At 43.6% G+C, this 23,246-nt stretch overlaps 1 protein-coding gene across 6 annotated transcripts in view; it reads right to left on the bottom strand.

Moving 5' to 3' along the window:
• LOC129813911 (ephrin type-A receptor 3-like) overlaps window positions 1-23,246 on the bottom strand; it is a 227,622-nt gene that overhangs the window by 160,099 nt on the left and 44,277 nt on the right. For all 6 annotated transcript variants that reach the window (XR_008753207.1, XR_008753206.1, XM_055866523.1 and 3 more), the window contains exon 2: window positions 20,954-21,018. Coding sequence is in view for 4 of the 6 variants with exons in the window: in XM_055866523.1 (XP_055722498.1) it covers window positions 20,954-21,018 (65 nt within the window). In the remaining 2 variants the exon portion in view is untranslated. The remainder of the gene's footprint in view (window positions 1-20,953; window positions 21,019-23,246) is intronic.

Raw genomic sequence — 23,246 nt, 5'->3', positions numbered from 1 at the left:
GGTCAAGGAAACTGTGAAACTTTCCCTGTCATTTGACTCGGATGGGATGCATATTAAACTGGAGTGTTGGGGCGGGGGGTGACGAAGCAGTTTGAGACAGGGAAGAGACAGGAAAGAGACAGGGAAGAGGAAGATTGAAAGAGGGAAGGTGAAGACAGGAGAGAGAAAGACGAGGGAGTTTGTGACTAGGAAGACAATGCTCTGATTTTGAGGGTCATTTAACTTGATGGGCCGACAAGCAGGCAAAAGCTGGACGCATTTCACACAAAGCCTTGACTGAAGCAGAGTTCCCCTTACCATCTTCAAAGTTATTGAGGGATAAGGAGTGCTTTATGACGTTTTGTTTATTTCTCTCAGAGCTGACGTTGAGAGTGTGGAGCAGGAGGAGCAGCATGTAGGTCTCTGGATCCTGTGTTTCATATGAGGGGGATTATTTAATTGAACTCTGACCCCGGAATCTGCAGGCAGGTCACAGAGACAGACATTTCCACCGTTCAGATATGGCCTCGGCTGGATAGCTGTCTTTCGGACTCAATCCACCGCCACTTAACCCCCGCTGGTCAGATTTAATATGGCCCGCCCAAAGCCAGATGTGTGCCGGAGTCTGAGCGACCCATTTATGTCACACAGCGGGGGCGTTTCTGCCGAGGGAGAGAAAACAGTTACACACTGCCCATATCTTTATTAATTTCTTGGGATCGCCCCTCCCCTACTCTTTTCTCTCTGACAGACGTTGTTTGAGTTTGATGACCAATTGTGTGTAAGTATCTGTAACTACCAGATTATAGCGAGGGGAATTTATGTTAAGCCAATGATTGGTTGAACTCAAGCCCTGATCCAACAGTTTTGCCACACTTCAAAGCAATCGGGTCAGTTTCATTGTGATTGGCCAAGGGATTGGAACACTCAGAGATTAAAGTTTAGTCCAGAATGCTAATTAGAAGTCAGACCAAACTGCCATCGATATAGCAACAGTTTCACTGATTGTGTGTGTGTGATGATTGAGAGAGAGTGTCTAAACCCTCCAACCTGTCTAAACAGTTCTCTCTGGTTCACAAAAATAGTATTTTCCTACCAAACACTGGTGGGAACATTGGACAGCATCATCCATATTCATCATTTCAGAATTATTTTGTTTAGATTGAAAGCAAACACTATGTACTGAATACTCAGGGAGAAAAAAGGTGAAGATTCACACGCAGAGCGCGGCAGATGTTTATTAAGCCTTGTTTATTAAGATGTTTCATTAAGCCTTGTTTTATTAAGATGTTTCATTAAGCCTTGTTTTATTAAGATGTTTATTAAGCCTTGTTTATTAAGATGTTTATTAAGCCTTGTTTATTAAGATGTTTATTAAGCCTTGTTTATTAAGATGTTTATTAAGCCTTGTTTATTAAGATGTTTATTAAGCCTTGTTTTATTAAGATGTTTCATTAAGCCTTGTTTTATTAAGATGTTTATTAAGCCTTGTTTATTAAGATGTTTATTAAGCCTTGTTTATTAAGATGTTTATTAAGCCTTGTTTATTAAGATGTTTATTAAGCCTTGTTTTATTAAGATGTTTATTAAGCCTTGTTTATTAAGATGTTTATTAAGCCTTGTTTATTAAGATGTTTATTAAGCCTTGTTTATTAAGATGTTTATTAAGCCTTGTTTTATTAAGATGTTTATTAAGCCTTGTTTATTAAGATGTTTATTAAGCCTTGTTTATTAAGATGTTTATTAAGCCGCAGAAGGCAGGAATCGTGGTCGCAGGCAATGGTCAAACACAGGTAGGCAGTCAAAAACAAACAATATCTCACAGAAAGAACTGAACTAAATAGGGAGCTGATGAGACCAGGTGACAAACAAACACAGGTGAAATCAATGAACAAAAATGAAAGACAGGGCTACGTTCCAGAACAAAGAAACAGGGCTACATTCAAGAACACAAAGAAAAAGAACACAAGGTTGACTAAGAAAAGAAAAGCAGAACCTTACACAGTATCGTGTTTGAGTTAAGTGTTTGGTTGATTTTCTCATATTTATTGGTGTGGGAGGAAACAACAGACATAAAACATTGATAAGTATAATTTTATGCTACCGGTTTGTTAGAATCTTACAGGTCCCTATTCTCTTTTAACCCAGAACTAAAATCTTGCGTAATTTGGTCAGATGCTCGATACCATTTATGTTTACGTAGTCTGTCCACGAGAGATTAACAGGTCCCTCACAGCTCTCCTTAAAGGTCTTTCAGGACTATGCTACAGTTCAACATAAAAAAAGCTGTGGAAAGGATATGGTGATTTAGAATAAAGCAAATGAATCTAAGCAGTAAAGTGAACAATTCCTTAGGTAGAGGGACTGTAAAGAAATCCTCGTGGCCACTAGACCAAACAGTCTGACAATGAACAGATTCCTTCAAATTGAAACAGCTCCATACACAATCAAGGAAGTCTCTCTGCTCAGTGCCTCAGCTATACTTCTCTCTCTCGCGCGCTCTCTCCGAGGGCAGGTAGCCGAGCAGACTAAGTGAAAAATCTGTTGATGCTCTGGATAAGATGGTCTGCTAAATGACAAATGTTAAATGTCTCCCTTATCCCCCACCTTCTCTCCTGTAATGAGCATGAACTAATTTCCCACTATCTTCCCTCTGTTATCCTGGAGAGTGAGAGAGGGGGAGTGAAGTCTATAATGTGTGTCTCAGTTTCATAGAGTCGCTGCCACCAGTAGGATTCTGTGACAGCCTAAACGTTTGTTTCTTGAAAGAAAGAAAAGCCGTGAAAAGATGAATGGAAATTGTTTGGTTATAACTGCTGCTTAATTAAACTTAGTGTTTATCTTGCATCATTCAACTCTAAATGTGTATCTCTTTCTCTCCCATCTTCCCTCCCTCCATCCCCCTCTCTCTCTTTCTCTATCTCTCTCACTCTCTATCTCAATTCAATTAAAGGGGATTTATTGGTATGAGAAACATATGTTTACATTGCCAAAGCAAGTGAAATGGATAAACAAAAGTGAAATGAACAGTAAATATTACACTCACACAAATTCCAAAAGAATAAATACATTTCAAATGTCATATTATGTCTATATACAGTGCTGTAGCGATGTGCAAATGGATAGAGTACAAAATGGAAAATAAATAAATATGGTTTGTCTTTACAATGGTGTTTGTTCTTCAATGATTGCCATTTTATTATGTATATATACAGTGTTGTAGCGAAGTGCAAATAGTTAAAGTACAAAAGGGAAAATAAATAAACATAAACTGGTTGCCCTTTTCTTGTGGCAACAGGTCAAAAATCCTGCTGCTGTGATGGCACACTGTGATATTTCACCCAATAGATATAGGAGTTTATCAAAATTGGATTTGTTTTGGAATTCTCTGTGGGTCTGTGTAATCTGAGGGAAATATGTGTCTCTAATATGGTCATACATTTGGCAGGATGTTAGGAAGTCAGCTCAGTTTCCACCTCATTTTGTTGGCAGTGTACACATAGCCTGTCTTCACTTAGGAGCCAGGTCTGCCTTTCGCGGCCTTTCACAATAGCAATGCTCACTGAGTCTGTACATAGTCAAAGCTTTACTTCATTTTGGGTCAGTCACAGTGGTCAGGTATTCTTCCATTGTGTACTCTCTGTTTAGGGCCAAATAGCATTCTAGTTTGCTCTAATTTTTGTTATTTGTTTCCAATGTGTCACGTAATAATCTTTTTGTTTTCTCATTATTGGTTTGGTCTATTTGTGTTGCTGTCCTGGGGCTCTGTGGGGTCTGTTTGTGTTTGTGAACAGAGTCCCAGGACCAGCTTGCTTAGGGGACTGTTCTCCAGGTTCATCTCTCTGTAGGTGATGGCTTTATTATGGAAGGTTCGGAAATCGCTTCCTTTTAGGTGGTTGTAGAGTTGAACAGCTATTTTCTGGATATTAATAATTAGCAGGTATTGGCCTTATTCTGCTCTGCATGCATTATTTGGTTGGTTACGTTGCACACAGAGGATATTTTTGCAGAATTCTGCAAGCAATGTCTCAATTTGGTGTGTGTCTCATTTTGTGAAGTCTTGGTTGGTGAGCAGACCCCAGACCTCACAACCATAAAGGGCAATGGGTTCGATAACTGATTCAATAATTTTTTGCCAGATCCTAATTGGTATGTCATGTTATGTTCCTGTTGATAGCATGAAAGGCTCTTCTTGTTTCTCAGATCGTTCACAGCTTTGTGGAAGTTACCTGTGGTGCTGATGTTTAGGCCGAGGTATGTATAGTTTTTTGTGTGCTCTAAAATCAAATACAATCAAATCTAGGGCAACAGTGTCTAGATGGAATGTGTATTTGTGGTCCTGGCATCTGGACCTTTTATAGAACACCATTATTTTTGTCTTACTGAGATTTACTGTCAGGGCCCAGGTCTGACAGAATCTGTGCAGAACTTCTAGGTGCTGCTGTAGGCCCTCCTTGGTTGGGGACAGAAGCACCAGCAAACAGTAGACATTAGCAAACAGTAGACATTTGACTTCAGATTCTAGTAGGCTGAGGCCAGTTTCTGCAGACCGTCCGAGTGTCCTCTGTAATTCGTTGATATATATGTTGAAGAGCGTGGGCTTACGGTACATCCCTGTCTCGCCCCACGGCCATGTGGAAAGAAATGTGTGTGTTTTTTGCCTATTTTAACTGCACACTTGTTGTTGTGTACATGGATTTTATAATGTTGTATGTTTTTCCCAAAACACAACTTTCCATCAATTTGTATAGCAGGCCCTCATGCCAAATTAAGTCAGAAGCATTTTTGAAGTCAGCAAAGCATGAAAAGACTCTGCCTTTGTTTTGGTTTGTGTCACGACTTCCGCCGAAGTCGATCCCTCTCCTTGTTCGGGCGGCGTTCGGTGGTCGAAGTCACCGGCTTTCTAGCTACCGCCGATCCATTTTCATTTTCCATTTGTTCTGTCTTTGTCTTTCACACCTGGCTTCACTCAACCAATTACTTGTTTATTATTTAACCCTCTGTTCCCCATGTTTTGTTTGTGAGTGATTGTTCTTTGTACATCGGTCCGTTTTGTGGGCTCATTATGTTGCTGTGTATTTTTTGTATTTTGAGTAAAATATGTTGATTACTCAATTCTGCTGTCCTGCGCCTGACTCTCTACACCAGCTACAGGACTATCTACAGAATCACTCACCTAAGAATGGAGTCAGCAGGAGCAGACGCCCTCCCTGTGACAGTGGGGGAGCGAGTTCAGCAGCACGCGACCATGTTGCAACGTCTGGGCACCGCCATGGATCACGTGCTGCAGACGATGGATCGTTTGGAGAGAGAAGGAGGTTTCCCAGCTCCTCCACCAGCCCCACTACAGCATGTCCCACAGTCCACACCTCTTTCACCCGGTCCCAGCGCGATTCGACTCGCGCTCCCGAGGGAGTATAATGGGACGACTGCCGGATGCCAGGAATTTCTACTCCAGCTGGAGCTCTACCTGTCAACCGTCCACCCGGCTCCTTCGGGGCGTGAGAGCGTGTCCGCCCTCGTCTCCTGCCTCTCAGGCAAAGCCCTGGAGTGGGCCAACACTGTATGGAGTGAAGGAGACGCGGCGTTGGACCATTACGCAGAGTTTACCCGCCACTTTCGGGCAGTGTTCGACCACCCGCCTGAGGCTCGAGCGACGGGTGAACGTCTGTTCCACCTGAGGCAGGGGACAAGGAGCGCACAGGATTTCGCTTTGGATTTCCGGACCCTGTTTGCCAGAGCGGGATGGAACGACAGGGCCCTGATCGATCACTACCGGTGCAGTCTGTGCGAGGACGTCCGTCGGGAGTTGGCCTGCCGAGACACCACCCTCACATTGGACCGGCTGGTGGACCTGTCCATCTGTCTGGACAACCTGCTGACTGCCCGCGGACGTCCGGATTGGGGCCTGTTCTTTCTATCCCCCAGCACCGCCGCTCCGACGCCCATGGAGCTGGGAGGTGCTGCACTTAGGGCGACCGGAGGAGGGGCCATTCCCTGTACCATCTGTGGCCGCAAAGGGCACAATGCTAGTCGGTGCTGGGGGGGTTCCTCAGGGAGTCGAGGCAGCAGGCAGGGCACTATCGTGTCACCCCAGGTGAGTCGGCACCAGGCTCACACAGAGCCCTCTGTTGCTCATATGTATGTGTTTATTTCATTTCCTGAGTTTACCCCGCATTCCCAGCATACGGCGCTAGTATATTCAGGCGCAGCTGGGAATTTTATTGACCGTTAGTTTAGGGATCCCCCTTGTTCCTGTGGATATGCCCTTCCCTGTGCACGCCGGCCTCTTGCATGGTGGCACCGGTGGTGTGAGAGCTGGACGCGGATATCGAGCGGGCGTTATGCACAGTGGGAGCTGGACTATTATTTCAAAAGTGAAATAAACTTTGAAAAGTGAAGAGTAAATATTACACTCACACAAGTTCCAAAATAATAAAGACATTTAAAATGTAATAGTATGTGTATGTATATATACAGTGCCGTAACTATGTGCAAATATCTATATATGTATATATACAGTACCAGTCAACAGCTTTGACACACCTACTCATTCAAGGGTTTTTCTTTATTTTTACTATTTTCTACATTGTAGAATAATAGTGAAGACATCAAAACTATGAAATAACACATATTGAATCATGTAGTAACCAAAAAAGTGTTTAACAAATCAAAATATATTTTATATTTGAGATTCTTCAAAGTAGCCACCCTTTGCCTTGATTTTTACATTTACATTTTAGTCATTTAGCAGACGCTCTTATCCAAAGCGACTTACAGTAGAGTGCATACATTTTTTATTACATTTACATACTGAGACAAGGATATCCCTACCGGCCAAACCCTCCCTAACCCGGACGACGCTATGCCAATTGTGCGTCGCCCCACGGACCTCCCGGTTGCGGCCGGCTGCGACAGAGCCTGGGCGTGAACCCAGAGACTCTGGTGGCGCAGCTAGCACTGCGATGCAGTGCCCTAGACCACTGCGCCACCCGGGAGGCTGATGACAGCTTTGCACACTCTTGGCATTCTCTCAACCAGATTCATGAGGTAGTTACCTGGAATGCATTTCAGTTAACAAGTGTGCCTTCTTAAAAGTTAATTTGTGGAATTTCTTTCCTTCTTAATTTGTTTGAGTCAATCAGTTGTGTTGTGACAAAGTAGGGGTGGTATACAGAAGATAGCCCTATTTGGTAAAATACCAAGTCCATATTATGGCAAGAACAGCACAAATAAGCAAAGATAAAAAAAACAGTCCATCATTACTTTAAAACATGGAGGTAAGTCAATCCGGAAAATTTCAAGAACTTCAAAAGTGTCTTCCAGTGCAGTCGCAAAAACCATCAAGTGCTATGATGACATTGGATGTCATGAGGACCGCCACAGGAAAGGAAGACCCAGAGTTACCTCTGCTGCAGATGATAAGTGAATTAGAGTTAACCTCACCTTAGATTGCAGAGTTCAAGTAACAGACACATCTCAACATCAACTGTTCAGAGAAGACTGTCTGAGTCAGGCCTTCATGGTCAAATTGCTGCAAAGAAACCAGTACTAAAGGACATCAATAATAAGCAGAGACTTGCTTGAGCCAAGAAACGAGCAATGGCCATTAGACCGGTGGAAATCTGTCCTTTGGACGCAGAGTAGGTTAACGGATGATCTTCGCATGTGTGGTTCCCACCGTGAAGCATGGAGGAGGAGGTGTGATGGTGCTTTGCTGGTGACACTGTCTGTGATTTATTTAGAATTCAAGGCACACTTAAACACTTAACCAGCATGGTTACCACAGCATTCTTCAGTGATATGCCATCACATCTGGTTTGCGCTTAGTGGGACTATAATTCGTTTTTCAACAGGACAATGACCCAACACACCTCCAGGCTGTGTAAAGGCTATTTGACAAAGAAGAAGAGTGATGCAGTGCTGCATCAGATGACCAGACCTCCACAATCACCCGACCTCAACCCAATTAGTGGTTGGAGCGTTGAGCCAGTATATACATACATATACATATATATATATATATATATATATATATATATATATATAAACATGCGGTTGAAGTCTGAAGTTAACATACACCTTGCCAAATACGTTTAAACTCAGTTTCTCACAATTCCTGACATTTAATCCTAGTAAAGATTCCCTGTATTAGGTCAGTTAGGATCACCACTTTATTTTAAGAATGTGAAATGTCAGAATAATAGTAGAGAGAATGATTTAGTTCAGCTTTTATTTCTTTCATCACATTCCCAGTGGGTCAGAAGTTTAAATACACTCAATTAGTATTTGGTAGCATTGCCTTTAAATTGTTTATCTTGGGTCAAACGTTTCGGGTAGCCTTCCACAAGCTTTCCACAATAAATTGGGTGAATTGTGGCCCATTCCTCCTGACAGTGCTGGTGTAACTGAGTCAGGTTTGTAGGCCTCCTTGCTCGCACACGCTTTTTCAGTTCTGCCCACACATTTTCTAAAGGATTGAGGTTAGGGCTTTGTGATGGCCACTCCAATACCTTGACTTTGTTGTCCCTTAGCCATTTTGCCACAACTTTGGAAGTATGCTTGGGGTCATTGTCCATTTGGAAGACCCATTTGCGACCAAGCTTTAACTTCCTGACTGATGTCTTGAGATGTTGCTTCAATATATCCACATCATTTTCCTCCCTCATGATGCCATCTATTTTGTGAAGTGCAACATAAGTACAATATGATGCTGCCACCCCCGTGCTTCAAGGTTTGGGATGGTGTTCTTTGGCTTGCAAGCCTCCCCTTTTTTCCTCCAAACATAACGATGGTCATTATGGCCAAACAGTTCTATTTTTGTTTCATCAGACCAGAGGTCATTTCTCCAAAAAGTACGATATTTGTCCCCATGTGCAGTTGCAAACCATAGTCTGGCTTTTTTATGGCAGTTTTGGAGCAGTGGGTTCTTCCTTGCTGAGCGGCCTGTCATGTTATGCCGATATAGGACTCGTTTTACTGTGGATATAGATACTTTTGTACCTGTTTCCTGCAGCAGGTTCACAAGGTCCTTTGCTGTTGTTCTGGGATTGATTTGCACTTTTCGCACCAAAGTACATTCATCTCTAAGAGACAGATGGCGTCTCCTTCCTGAGCGGTATGACGGCTGCGTGGTCCCATGGTGTTTATACTTGCATACTGTTGTTTGAAAACAGATGACCGTGGTACCTTCAGGTGTTTGGAAATTGCTCCCAAGGATGAACCAGACTTGTGGAGGTCCACAAATGTTTTTCTGAGGTCTTGGCTGATTTCTTTTGATTTTCCCATGATGTCAAGCAAAGAGGCACTTTGTTTGAAGGTAGGCCTTGAAATACATCCACAGGTACACCTCCAATTGACTCAAATGATGTCAATTAGCCTATCAGAAGCTTCTAAAGCCATGACATAATTTTCTGGAATTTTCCAAGCTGTTTAAAGGCACAGTCAACTAAGTGTATGTAAACTTCTGACCCACTGGAATTGTGACACAGTGAATTATAAGTGAAATAATCTGTCTGTAAACAATTGTTGGAAAAATTACTTGTGTCATTCACAAAGTAGATGTCCTAACCGACTTGCCAATACTATAGTTTGTTAACCTCACTAGGGTATGTGGGACTATAAAAATTACTATAAAAATCAAACTTTCATTAAATCACACATGAAAGGTACCAAATTAAAGCTACACTGGTTGTGAATCCAGCCAACGTGTCAGAATTCAAATAGGTTTTTTGGCGAAAGCAAACGATGCTATTATCTGAGGATAGCAGCATTGTAAACAAAGAGAGAGAAGCATATTTCAACGATGCAGGCGCGACACAAAAATATAATTCATGCCTTACCTTTGACGAGCTTCTGTTGTTGGCACTCCAATATGTCCCATAAACATCACAAATGGTCCTTTTGTTCGATTAATTCCGTCGATATATATCCAAAATGTCCATTTATTTGGCGCGTTTGATCCAGAAAAACACCAGTTCCAAATTGTGAAACGTGACTACAAAATATCTCAAGGGTTACCTGTAAACTTTGCCCAAAAATTTCTAACTACTTTTGTGATATAACTTTAGGTATTTTTTAACGTAAATAGTCGATAAAATTGAAGACGGGATGATCTGTGTTCAATACAGGATTAAAACCAAATGTAGCTAGTGTCATGACATTGGCCTGGGGGTAGGTTTATGACAGTCATAAATACCTCTTCCCCCCTTTTCCCTCTCCCTACTCTACTGATGTGACATGAGAAAACCCTTGGTTAACATAGAGATTCTGGGAACATCAGAAGTTGGGGGGAAATGAGCTATATTCTGGTAATCCGACCAATTGAACATATGCGGTGGTACTTAAATTCTTATGGCTGCAAGGGGCAGTATAGAGTAGCCAGATAAAAGATGCCCATTTCAAACGGACTCGTACTCAATTCTTGCTCGTACAATATGCATATTATTATTACTATTGGATAGAAAACACTCTCTAGTTTTTAAAACCGTTTGAATTATTTCTCTGAGTGAAACAGAACTCATTCTGCAGCACATTTCCTGACCAGGAAGTGGAATGTCTGAAATCGATGCTCTGTTCAACTTCCTGCCTATACATGGGCATAAAACGTAAGAGTCTACGTACACTTCATAGACCTTCCCCTGGTTGTCAAGAGGCTGTGAGAGAAGAAATTTTGTGTTCATCTTGTTCTGAATTGGAATACAAGCTCTATGTATGACGTGCCCCTCATTTCCGGTACTCTTGGCAGCGCCAGTTGGACAGTGGGATTGCCTTCTGTTTAGCTGCCGTTATGGACGACTACTATCTCCGGTTCGGATTTTATTTGATACATGTGACCATATCATCGTAAAGTATGTTTTTTCAATATAGTTTAATCAGATTATTGAAATTTTTTCGGGAGTTTTGCCGTGTTCCGTTCTCTGACTTTGTTGACGTTGGAGAGATCCGTGCCACTTGGCAAGTGCCCATGCTTATTGAAGAGGGAAATTTGCCGTTCCAGATCCAAACAACGACTGTTCTGGACAAAGGACACCTTGTCCAACATTCTGATGGAAGATCACCAAAAGTAAGAAACATTTTATGATGCTATTTCTAATATCTGTCGTGCATGTGAACTGGTCGTCGGCGCCCAAGTGTTTCTGGCTATTGTGGCTACGCTAATATAACGCTACATTTTGTTTTCGCTGTAAAACATTTAATAAATCGGAAATATTGTCTGGAATCACAAGATGCCTGTCTTTCAATTGCTGTACACTATGTATTTTTCAGAAATGTTTTATGATGAGTAATTAGGTATTTGACGTTGGTGTCTGTAAATATTATGGCTGCTTTCGGTGCTATTTCTGATTGTAGCTGAAATGTAAACTATGATTTATACCTGAAATATGCAAATTTTTCGAACAAAACATATGCTATACAATAAATATGTTTTCAGACTGTTTATTTTATTTATTTATTTTACCGTTATTTTACCAGTTAAGTTGACTGAGAACACGTTCTCATTTGCAGCAACGACCTGGTGAATAGTTACAGGGGAGAGGAGGGGGATGAATGAGCCAATTGTAAACTGGGGATTATTAGGTGACCATGATGGTTTGAGGGCCAGATTGGGAATTTAGCCAGGACACCGGGGTTAACACCCCTACTCTTACGATAAGTGCCATGGGATCTTTAATGACCTCAGAGAGTCAGGACACCCGTTTAACGTCCCATCCGAAAGACTTCACCCTATACAGGACAGTGTCCCCAATCACTGCCCTGGGGCATTGGGATATTTTTTAGACCAGAGGAAAGAGTGCCTCCTACTGGCCCTCCAACACCACTTCCAGCAGCATCTGGTCTCCCATCCAGGGACTGACCAGAACCAACCCTGCTTAGCTTCAGAAGCAAGCCAGCAGTGGTATGCAGGGTGGTATCTGATGAAGTTGTTTCTTGGTTAGTGGCTATTTATATCTTTATTTGGTCGAATTTGTGATAGCTACTGATGGAGTAATAAACTGTTATAGTAAAAAAAGTGGTGTCTTTTGCTAACGTGGTTAGCTAATAGATTTACATATTTTGTCTTCCCTGTAAAACATTTTAAAAATCGGACATGTTGGCTGGATTCACAAGATGTGTACCTTTCATATGCTGTATTGGACTTGTTAATGTGTGAAAGTTAAATATTTTAAAAAATATATCTTTTGAATTTCGCGCCCTGCACTTTGAGCTGGCTGTTGTCATAAATGTACCAACGTCGGGCTTGCACGCCAAACAGGTTAAGGTATAATATGTCAGTTCGGTTGTCATCTGGCACATTCTCATCAATGATAGAATGACTTAAACTCTACTGTGGAAAGTCTACACATCAGAGTTATCAGATTCACATGGAATTGTTGTTCAATTCAAATGTTTGAATATGAAATTAGTCGTGATGGGATGAAATGTGATTTTAGCTTCTAAAATGTGAGAATTTGGTTTTCATGAGTCAATTAGGCCCAACTCAGTGGCCCGCCCACGTGAAGAGACCTAGGTTGTAAATTATGAAACACACCCCTTTTCTCCCTCCACTATATAAGCCATTGACGAAAATTTAACCATCTGTTCCCGAGGATGTGAGGACGACGGTCCGATGTCAGAATGGTTCAGATAATAACTACAGAACGAAGCCAACATCAGCGTGAGCTTTGGTTGCGAATGGTATGAACTTTGAACTCTTATTCACTATAGAAGTGATACCTCCTAGACGTTGAGTCAGCAACAGCAGCTGCAAACGTAAATTAGGGTAGGACAGACAGAGTATCCCATCTACCACACAACGACGTTACTACAACGTACCCGATTGACCACCAGAGACATTCTTCAAAGGACAAAGGACTCGGTTGGGCAACACGGCCTTCCATCTACCACCAACCTACCGAAGCACAGCTCAGAGTAAATATTTATTGCATTTTCCTTTTCCAAATGGCCGGTAATTTAGAATGCATAAGATATTGTATTTACGATAGCACAGCTTCGACCTTTGTTCCTCAGTCTTCCCGCTCTTTCACTCAAACCCAGCCCCTTTTCTTTTGTGTAACAAGCTGTCATATCTGTTCCGCCAGCTAGGGACGTTTTCCTTTGTGACGTAATTTGTAATCAAGTTATGATTAATTATGTGTATGTGTAATTCTGTGTGATTAGTTAGGTATTTAGTAAATAAATAATTCAACCCAATTTTGTATTGCTGATTCAACTTGTTAGCCAGGGTTCGTGAAAATAACCAAGAATTTACAACTTTCAGATGAGACTGAAATAAGGTGACGATTAATATTGACTGCTATTGATGTAAAATATTACAGGTCTTTAAGAGTTTATTCGGAAGATAACAGCTCTATAAATATTATTTATAGTTAATATAGTTAGTTATTTCTAGTTAATTACATTTACATGATTAGCTCAATCAGGTAATAGTTATTACGGAGAAAGGATTTTATAGAATAGCATGTCATAACACTTAATCCGGCACAGCCAAAGACACGACACTAGCTTTCTGATCATGCGCTTCTAACAAACAGGACACTTTGAGTGACCTTCCTTCAAGATGGCCGTATTTCTTCATTACACAAAGGAATAACCTCAACCAATTTCTAAAGACTGTTGACATCCAGTGGAAGCGGTAGGAACTGCAAGGTCCCTTAGAAATCTGGTTTCCCAATGAAAATTGAAAAGATAGTGACCTCAAAAAAAATTATCTGAATGGTTTGTCCTCGGGGTTTCGCCTGCTAAATAAGTTATGTTATACTCACAGGCATGATTCAAACAGTTTTAGAAACTTCAGAGTGTTTTCTATTCGAATCTACTAATAATATGCGCATCTTATCTTCTGGGGATGAGTAGCTGGCAGTTTAATTTGGGCATGCTTTTCATCCAAAATTCCAAATGCTGCCCCCTACCCAAGAGAAGTTAACAAGACATGTGTGGATGATTTAAAAATTAGATTTAATGACTCCAACCTAAGTGTATGTAAACCTCCGACTTCAACTGTGTATATATATATATATGTGTGTGTATATATATCCCTCACTCTCTCTCCACCCTCATTTCTCTCTCTCTCTTGCTCTATTTCCCCAGGTTACCTCAGGCAGGGTAATACAGGTAAGGAGGATATCATCATGCCTTTTGTTATCTCCTGTTTCTCTGGAGTGACTCAGCCAGCATGTTGTTATCTCCTGTTTCTCTGGAGTGACTCAGCCAGCATGTTGTTATAGATATCAACATGCTGGCTGAGTTACTCCAGAGAAACAGGAGATATCAACAGGCTGGCTGAGTCACTCCAGAGAAACAGGAGATATCAACATGCTGGCTGGAGATGTTTCTCTGGAGTAACTCAGCCAGCATGTTGATATCTCCTGTTTCTCTGGAGTGACTCAGCCAGCATGTTGTTATCTCTTGTTGCTGTGGAGTAACTCAGCCAGCCTGTTGATATCTTCTGTTGCTGTGGAGTGACTCAGCCAGCCTGTGTGTCCTGTGTCATCTGATGTAAGTACCTGTAACTCTTCTCCTATCTTAAGCACTCAGCCAGTGGCACAAAGCAGGAGCCTTGAATCATCAAGATGGGTGTTAGATAGTGTGGTCTTTATCAAACTGTTATCCACACTTGAGTCAAAAACATACAGTGTACGTCAAACTGTCAAATGTTTGATTGAGGTTGCAATCAAGCTTCCCTCAACTATTTGAAATATGAATTTTATTTTAAGTTGTTTAACATGTAGAATGTAGTATTTTAATGCTAGAACCCACAGCTTTGGTGTTGTCAGCAAACTATCAGGTTGTGGAAATCACACTGAAATCTATTCAATGGAGGTGCCGTCAGTTAAAGAAAGGAAACACTCAAGATTTCAGCTCTATCTTTCTCTTCAGCTGGTTTCTATGGTTACATCCCTATGTCATTTCTTGCCGAATGCCTTTTCATTGATTCATTCATTCATTCATTCATTCATTCACTCATTCTCACCATTTCTGTTCATGTTTTAACGAGGCATGACTTTGGCATTCTGATACTCCCTGGGTTGTTGCCTTCACTGCAGCCTGTTACACAACCCAACGCCGGTGTTACATAAATATATGCACCCCCTCCCCAAATCACAGCCTGTTACACAACCCAACGCCGGTGTTACATAACAATATGCACCCCCTCCCCAAATCACAGCCTGTTACACAACCCAACGCCGGTGTTACATAACAATATGCACCCCCTCCCCAAATCACAGCCTGTTACACAACCCAACGCCGGTGTTACATAACAATATGCCCCCCTCCCCAAATCACAGCCTGTTACACAACCCAACGCCAGTGTTACATAACAATATGCACCCCCTCCCCAAATCACAGCCTGTTACACAACCCAACGCCGGTGTTACATAACAATATGCCCCCCTCCCCAAATCACAGCCTGTTACACAACCCAACGCCAGTGTTACATAACAATATGCACCCCCTCCCCAAATCACAGCCTGTTACACAACCCAACGCCAGTGTTACATAACAATATGCCCCCCTCCCCAAATCACAGCCTGTTACACAACCCAACGCCAGTGTTACATAACAATATGCACCCCCTCCCCAAATCACAGCCTGTTACACAACCCAACGCCGGTGTTACATAACAATATGCACCCCCTCCCCAAATCACAGCCTGTTACACAACCCAACGCCGGTGTTACATAACAATATGCACCCCCTCCCCAAATCACAGCCTGTTACACAACCCAACGCCAGTGTTACATAACAATATGCACCCCCTCCCCAAATCACAGCCTGTTACACAACCCAACGCCGGTGTTACATAACAATATGCACCCCCTCCCCAAATCACAGCCTGTTACACAACCCAACGCCAGTGTTACATAACAATATGCACCCCCTCCCCAAATCACAGCCTGTTACACAACCCAACGCCGGTGTTACATAACAATATGCACCCCCTCCCCAAATCACAGCCTGTTACACAACCCAACGCCAGTGTTACATAACAATATGCACCCCCTCCCCAAATCACAGCCTGTTACACAACCCAACGCCGGTGTTACATAACAATATGCACCCCCTCCCCAAATCACAGCCTGTTACACAACCCAACGCCAGTGTTACATAACAATATGCACCCCCTCCCCAAATCACAGCCTGTTACACAACCCAACGCCAGTGTTACATAACAATATGCACCCCCTCCCCAAATCACAGCCTGTTACACAACCCAACGCCGGTGTTACATAACAATATGCACCCCCTCCCCAAATCACAGCCTGTTACACAACCCAACGCCAGTGTTACATAACAATATGCACCCCTCCCCAAATCACAGCCTGTTACACAACCCAACGCCGGTGTTACATAACAATATGCCCCCCTCCCCAAATCACAGCCTGTTACACAACCCAACGCCGGTGTTACATAACAATATGCACCCCCTCCCCAAATCACAGCCTGTTACACAACCCAACGCCGGTGTTACATAACAATATGCACCCCCTCCCCAAATCACAGCCTGTTACACAACCCAACGCCAGTGTTACATAACAATATGCACCCCCTCCCCAAATCACAGCCTGTTACACAACCCAACGCCAGTGTTACATAACAATATGCCCCCCTCCCCAAATCACAGCCTGTTACACAACCCAACGCCGGTGTTACATAACAATATGCCCCCCCTCCCCAAATCACAGCCTGTTACACAACCCAACGCCGGTGTTACATAACAATATGCACCCCCTCCCCAAATCACAGCCTGTTACACAACCCAACGCCAGTGTTACATAACAATATGCACCCCCTCCCCAAATCACAGCCTGTTACACAACCCAACGCCAGTGTTACATAACAATATGCACCCCCTCCCCAAATCACAGCCTGTTACACAACCCAACGCCGGTGTTACATAACAATATGCACCCCCTCCCCAAATCACAGCCTGTTACACAACCCAACGCCAGTGTTACATAACAATATGCACCCCTCCCCAAATCACAGCCTGTTACACAACCCAACGCCGGTGTTACATAACAATATGCCCCCCTCCCCAAATCACAGCCTGTTACACAACCCAACGCCGGTGTTACATAACAATATGCACCCCCTCCCCAAATCACAGCCTGTTACACAACCCAACGCCGGTGTTACATAACAATATGCACCCCCTCCCCAAATCACAGCCTGTTACACAACCCAACGCCAGTGTTACATAACAATATGCACCCCCTCCCCAAATCACAGCCTGTTACACAACCCAACGCCGGTGTTACATAACAATATGCACCCCCTCCCCAAATCACAGCCTGTTACACAACCCAACGCCGGTGTTACATAACAATATGCACCCCCTCCCCAAATCACAGCCTGTTACACAACCCAACGCCGGTGTTACATAACAATATGCACCCCCTCCCCAAATCACAGCCTGTTACACAACCCAACGCCAGTGTTACATAACAATATGCACCCCCTCCCCAAATCACAGCCTGTTACACAACCCAACGCCAGTGTTACATAACAATATGCACCCCCTCCCCAAATCACAGCCTGTTACACAACCCAACGCCAGTGTTACATAACAATATGCACCCCCTCCCCAAATCACAGCCTGTTACACAACCCAACGCCAGTGTTACATAACAATATGCACCCCCTCCCCAAATCACAGCCTGTTACACAACCCAACGCCGGTGTTACATAACAATATGCACCCCTCCCCAAATCACAGCCTGTTACACAACCCAACGCCGGTGTTACATAACAATATGCACCCCCTCCCCAAATCACAGCCTGTTACACAACCCAACGCCGGTGTTACATAACAATATGCACCCCCTCCCCAAATCACAGCCTGTTACACAACCCAACGCCAGTGTTACATAACAATATGCACCCCCTCCCCAAATCACAGCCTGTTACACAACCCAACGCCAGTGTTACATAACAATATGCCCCCCTCCCCAAATCACAGCCTGTTACACAACCCAACGCCGGTGTTACATAACAATATGCCCCCCCTCCCCAAATCACAGCCTGTTACACAACCCAACGCCGGTGTTACATAACAATATGCACCCCCTCCCCAAATCACAGCCTGTTACACAACCCAACGCCAGTGTTACATAACAATATGCACCCCCTCCCCAAATCACAGCCTGTTACACAACCCAACGCCGGTGTTACATAACAATATGCACCCCCTCCCCAAATCACAGCCTGTTACACAACCCAACGCCAGTGTTACATAACAATATGCCCCCCCTCCCCAAATCACAGCCTGTTACACAACCCAACGCCAGTGTTACATAACAATATGCACCCCCTCCCCAAATCACAGCCTGTTACACAACCCAACGCCAGTGTTACATAACAATATGCACCCCCTCCCCAAATCACAGCCTGTTACACAACCCAACGCCGGTGTTACATAACAATATGCACCCCCTCCCCAAATCACAGCCTGTTACACAACCCAACGCCAGTGTTACATAACAATATGCACCCCCTCCCCAAATCACAGCCTGTTACACAACCCAACGCCGGTGTTACATAACAATATGCACCCCCTCCCCAAATCACAGCCTGTTACACAACCCAACGCCAGTGTTACATAACAATATGCCCCCCCCTCCCCAAATCACAGCCTGTTACACAACCCAACGCCAGTGTTACATAACAATATGCACCCCCTCCCCAAATCACAGCCTGTTACACAACCCAACGCCAGTGTTACATAACAATATGCACCCCCTCCCCAAATCACAGCCTGTTACACAACCCAACGCCGGTGTTACATAACAATATGCACCCCCTCCCCAAATCACAGCCTGTTACACAACCCAACGCCAGTGTTACATAACAATATGCACCCCTCCCCAAATCACAGCCTGTTACACAACCCAACGCCGGTGTTACATAACAATATGCCCCCCTCCCCAAATCACAGCCTGTTACACAACCCAACGCCGGTGTTACATAACAATATGCACCCCTCCCCAAATCACAGCCTGTTACACAACCCAACGCCGGTGTTACATAACAATATGCACCCCCTCCCCAAATCACAGCCTGTTACACAACCCAACGCCAGTGTTACATAACAATATGCACCCCCTCCCCAAATCACAGCCTGTTACACAACCCAACGCCGGTGTTACATAACAATATGCACCCCCTCCCCAAATCACAGCCTGTTACACAACCCAACGCCGGTGTTACATAACAATATGCACCCCCTCCCCAAATCACAGCCTGTTACACAACCCAACGCCGGTGTTACATAACAATATGCACCCCCTCCCCAAATCACAGCCTGTTACACAACCCAACGCCAGTGTTACATAACAATATGCACCCCCTCCCCAAATCACAGCCTGTTACACAACCCAACGCCAGTGTTACATAACAATATGCACCCCCTCCCCAAATCACAGCCTGTTACACAACCCAACGCCAGTGTTACATAACAATATGCACCCCTCCCCAAATCACAGCCTGTTACACAACCCAACGCCGGTGTTACATAACAATATGCCCCCCTCCCCAAATCACAGCCTGTTACACAACCCAACGCCGGTGTTACATAACAATATGCACCCCCTCCCCAAATCACAGCCTGTTACACAACCCAACGCCGGTGTTACATAACAATATGCACCCCCTCCCCAAATCACAGCCTGTTACACAACCCAACGCCGGTGTTACATAACAATATGCACCCCCTCCCCAAATCACAGCCTGTTACACAACCCAACGCCAGTGTTACATAACAATATGCACCCCCTCCCCAAATCACAGCCTGTTACACAACCCAACGCCGGTGTTACATAACAATATGCCCCCCCTCCCCAAATCACAGCCTGTTACACAACCCAACGCCGGTGTTACATAACAATATGCACCCCCTCCCCAAATCACAGCCTGTTACACAACCCAACGCCAGTGTTACATAACAATATGCACCCCCTCCCCAAATCACAGCCTGTTACACAACCCAACGCCGGTGTTACATAACAATATGCACCCCCTCCCCAAATCACAGCCTGTTACACAACCCAACGCCAGTGTTACATAACAATATGCCCCCCCTCCCCAAATCACAGCTGGCAAAAAAACGAAGCCAGCGAATAATTTGTAAATTCCCCCTCCAGACTCCAGATATAGCTAGAAGTCATTGCTTTCTCTCTCTATCTCTCTCTCTCTGTCTCTCTCTCTCTCTCTCTCTCTCTCTCTCTCTCTCTCTCTCTCTCTCTCTCTCTCTCTCTCTCTCTCTCAAAACTCAAAGGCCTTCATTGGCATGGGAAACACATGTTTACATTGCTAAAGCAAGTGAAATGGATAATAAACAATCAGTAATTAACAGTAAACATTACACTCACAAAAGTTAAGCTAAGGACTAGAGACATTTCAAATGTCATATTATGGTTATATAGAGTTTTGTAACGATGTGAAAATACTTAAAGTACAAAAGGGAAAATAAATAAACATAAATATGGGTTGTATTTACAATGGTGTTTGTTCTTCACTGCTTGACCTTTTCTTGTGGCAACAGGTCACAAATCTTGCTGCTGTGATGGCCCGCTGGTATTTCACCCAATAGATATGGGAGTTCATCAAAATTGGATTTGATTTAAAATTCTTTGTGGATCTGTGTAATTTGAGGGAAATACAAGTCTCTAATATGGTCATATATTTGGTCATACATCTCTCTCTCTCTCTTTTTATTTCTCGCTCTCCCCCTCTCTCTCTCTGTCTCTCTCTCCCACTGTGTGTCTGTGTGTGTGCGCACGTGTGTGTGTGTGTGTGTGTGTGTGTGTGTGTGTGTGTGTGTGTGTGTGTGTGTGTGTGTGTGTGTGTGTGTGTGTGTGTGTGTGTGTGTGTGTGTGTGTGTGTGTGTGTGTGTGTGTGCGCGTGTGGATCAGGGTTGAAGGGATCCCGTATGGCTGCCTCAGACAGGAAGTGATGTCACAGTGTTACTCACCCCCTCTGCAGGGTATGCCTCCCAGCCCAGGTCTCCCAGAGCAGACATGGAGTCCAACAACGTCACTGCAGACAGACAGAAACAGCGAGAACAGACAGGTTAACACAACAAATAGAACTACAGGAGGTTAAATTGGTTATTGGAACAGCTGTACTGTCTGGTCAAAAGATTTCTAGGTCTTCTCTTTTGTTCTGCGACCTGGCCAAGATAAAGGACAGCAGTTCGACACATACAACAACATAGAGTTACACATGGAATAAACAAACATACAGTCAATAATACAGTTGAAGAAAATAAAAATCTGTGAGTGCAAATGAGGTAAAATAAGGGAGGTAAGGCAATAAATAGGCCATGGTGGCGAAGTAATTACAATATAGCAATTAGACACTGGAATGATAGATGTGCAGAAGATGAATGTGCAAGTAGAGATACTGGGGTGCAAAGGAGCAAGATAAATAAATAAATACAGGATGGTTGATGAGGTAGTTAGATGGGCTATTTACAGATGGGCTATGTACAGGTGCAGTGATCTGTGAGCTGCTCTGACAGCTGGTGCTTAAAGCTAGTGAGGGAGATATGGGTCACCAGCTTCAGTCATTTTTGCAGTTCGTTCCAGTCATTGGTAGCAGAGAACTGGAAGGAAAGGCGGCCAAAGGAGGAATTGGCTTTGGGGGTGACCAGTGAGATACCTCATACCTGCTGGAGTGGGTGCTACGGGTGGGTGTTGCTATGGTGACCAGTGAGCTGAGATAAGGTGGTGCTTTACCTAGCAGAGACTTGTAGATGACCTGGAGCCAGTGTGTTTTGCGACGAGTATGAAGCGATGGCCAGCCAACGAGAGCGTACAGGTCGCAGTGGTGGGTGATATATGGGGCTTTGGTGACAAAACGGATGGCACTGTGATAGACTGCATTCAATTTGTTGAGTAGCGTGCTCGAGGCTATTTTATAGATGACATCGCCGAAGTCGAGGATCAGTAGGATGGTCAGTTTTACGAGGGTATGTTTGGCAGCATGAGTGAAGGTTGCTTTGTTGCGAAATAGGAAGCCGGTTCTAGGTTTAATTTTGGATTTGAGATGCTTAATATGAGTCTGGAAGGAGAGTTTACAGTCTAACCAGACACCTAGGTATTTGTAGTTGTCCACATATTCTAAGTCAGAACCGTCCAGAGTAGTGATGCTGGGCGGGGGGGCAGGTGCGGGCAGTGATCAGTTGAAGAGCATGCATTTAGTTTTACTTGCATTTAAGAGCAGTTGGAGGCCACGGACGGAGAGTTGTATGGCATTGAAGCTCGTCTGGAGGTTAGTTAACTTCTCTGGGATATAGGGGGTGCTGTTTCGACTTAGGGAAAATTGGTCTCCAAATTAAACTGCCTAGTACTCAATTCTTGCTCGTACAATATGCATAATATTGTTATTATTGGATAGAAAACACTCTCTAGTTTCTATAACCGTTGGAATTATGTCTCTGAGTGAAACAGAATTCATTCTACAGCACTTTTCCTGCCAGGGAGTGAGATTTCAGAAATCTTGGCCCCTGCTCCCAGGTCAGTTCATAAGTCCCTGTGAATGCTATGATGCTACAAACACTGCCTACGCCTTCCTCTAGATGTCAGTAAGCGGGGAGATTTTGAATGGAGTGGATTGCGCAATCCGGGCTCTATAAATAGACCCTGGAGCGGAAAGAACGTCCTTTTCAACAGTGCGCTCGACGCAGAGTGGTCGTCGGACTGGCCTCCTTCCAAGCTTTGGTTTAGCCACTTATATATCGCCGGTCATGTTTTTATTCGTTATAGGTGTTAAAGACATCATAAGGTAGTTAATTTAAACCGTTTTATAGCAATTTATATCCGTTTAGTGCGATTTTGAGGCATTTCTTTGTGATGCACTTTGAAGCGCTGGGCACGTTTCCAGTACCGGTCGAACGTTAGTGGCCATTTCGACAGGACAAGAGGACATCTTTCGACCAAAAGACGATTAGACCGGAGAACGGATACATTGCCCAAGATTCTGATTGAAGATCAGCTCATAGTAAGAACTATTTTTGATGATAAATCGTTATTCTGTTGAAAAATGTCAAACGCATAAGCCGCCATTTTGTTTTGTGTAGCTTCGCTTGGCGAACCCTGTATTGCACAGTAAGGATAATTTTAGAAATGTAATTCAGCGATTGCATTAAGAACTAATTTGTCTTTCGATTGCTGTCCACCCTATATTTTTTAGTAAAGTTTATGATTAGTTATTCATTACGCGAGATCACTGTCCAAAATGGCGCCCGACATTTTCAGCCCAGG

The sequence above is a fragment of the Salvelinus fontinalis genome, chromosome 17 (genome assembly GCF_029448725.1).
Source record: "Salvelinus fontinalis isolate EN_2023a chromosome 17, ASM2944872v1, whole genome shotgun sequence".
NCBI classification, from domain to species: domain Eukaryota; kingdom Metazoa; phylum Chordata; class Actinopteri; order Salmoniformes; family Salmonidae; genus Salvelinus; species Salvelinus fontinalis.
Note: the sequence above shows the minus strand (reverse complement) of the source record. Positions and strands in the feature narration are given on the sequence as shown.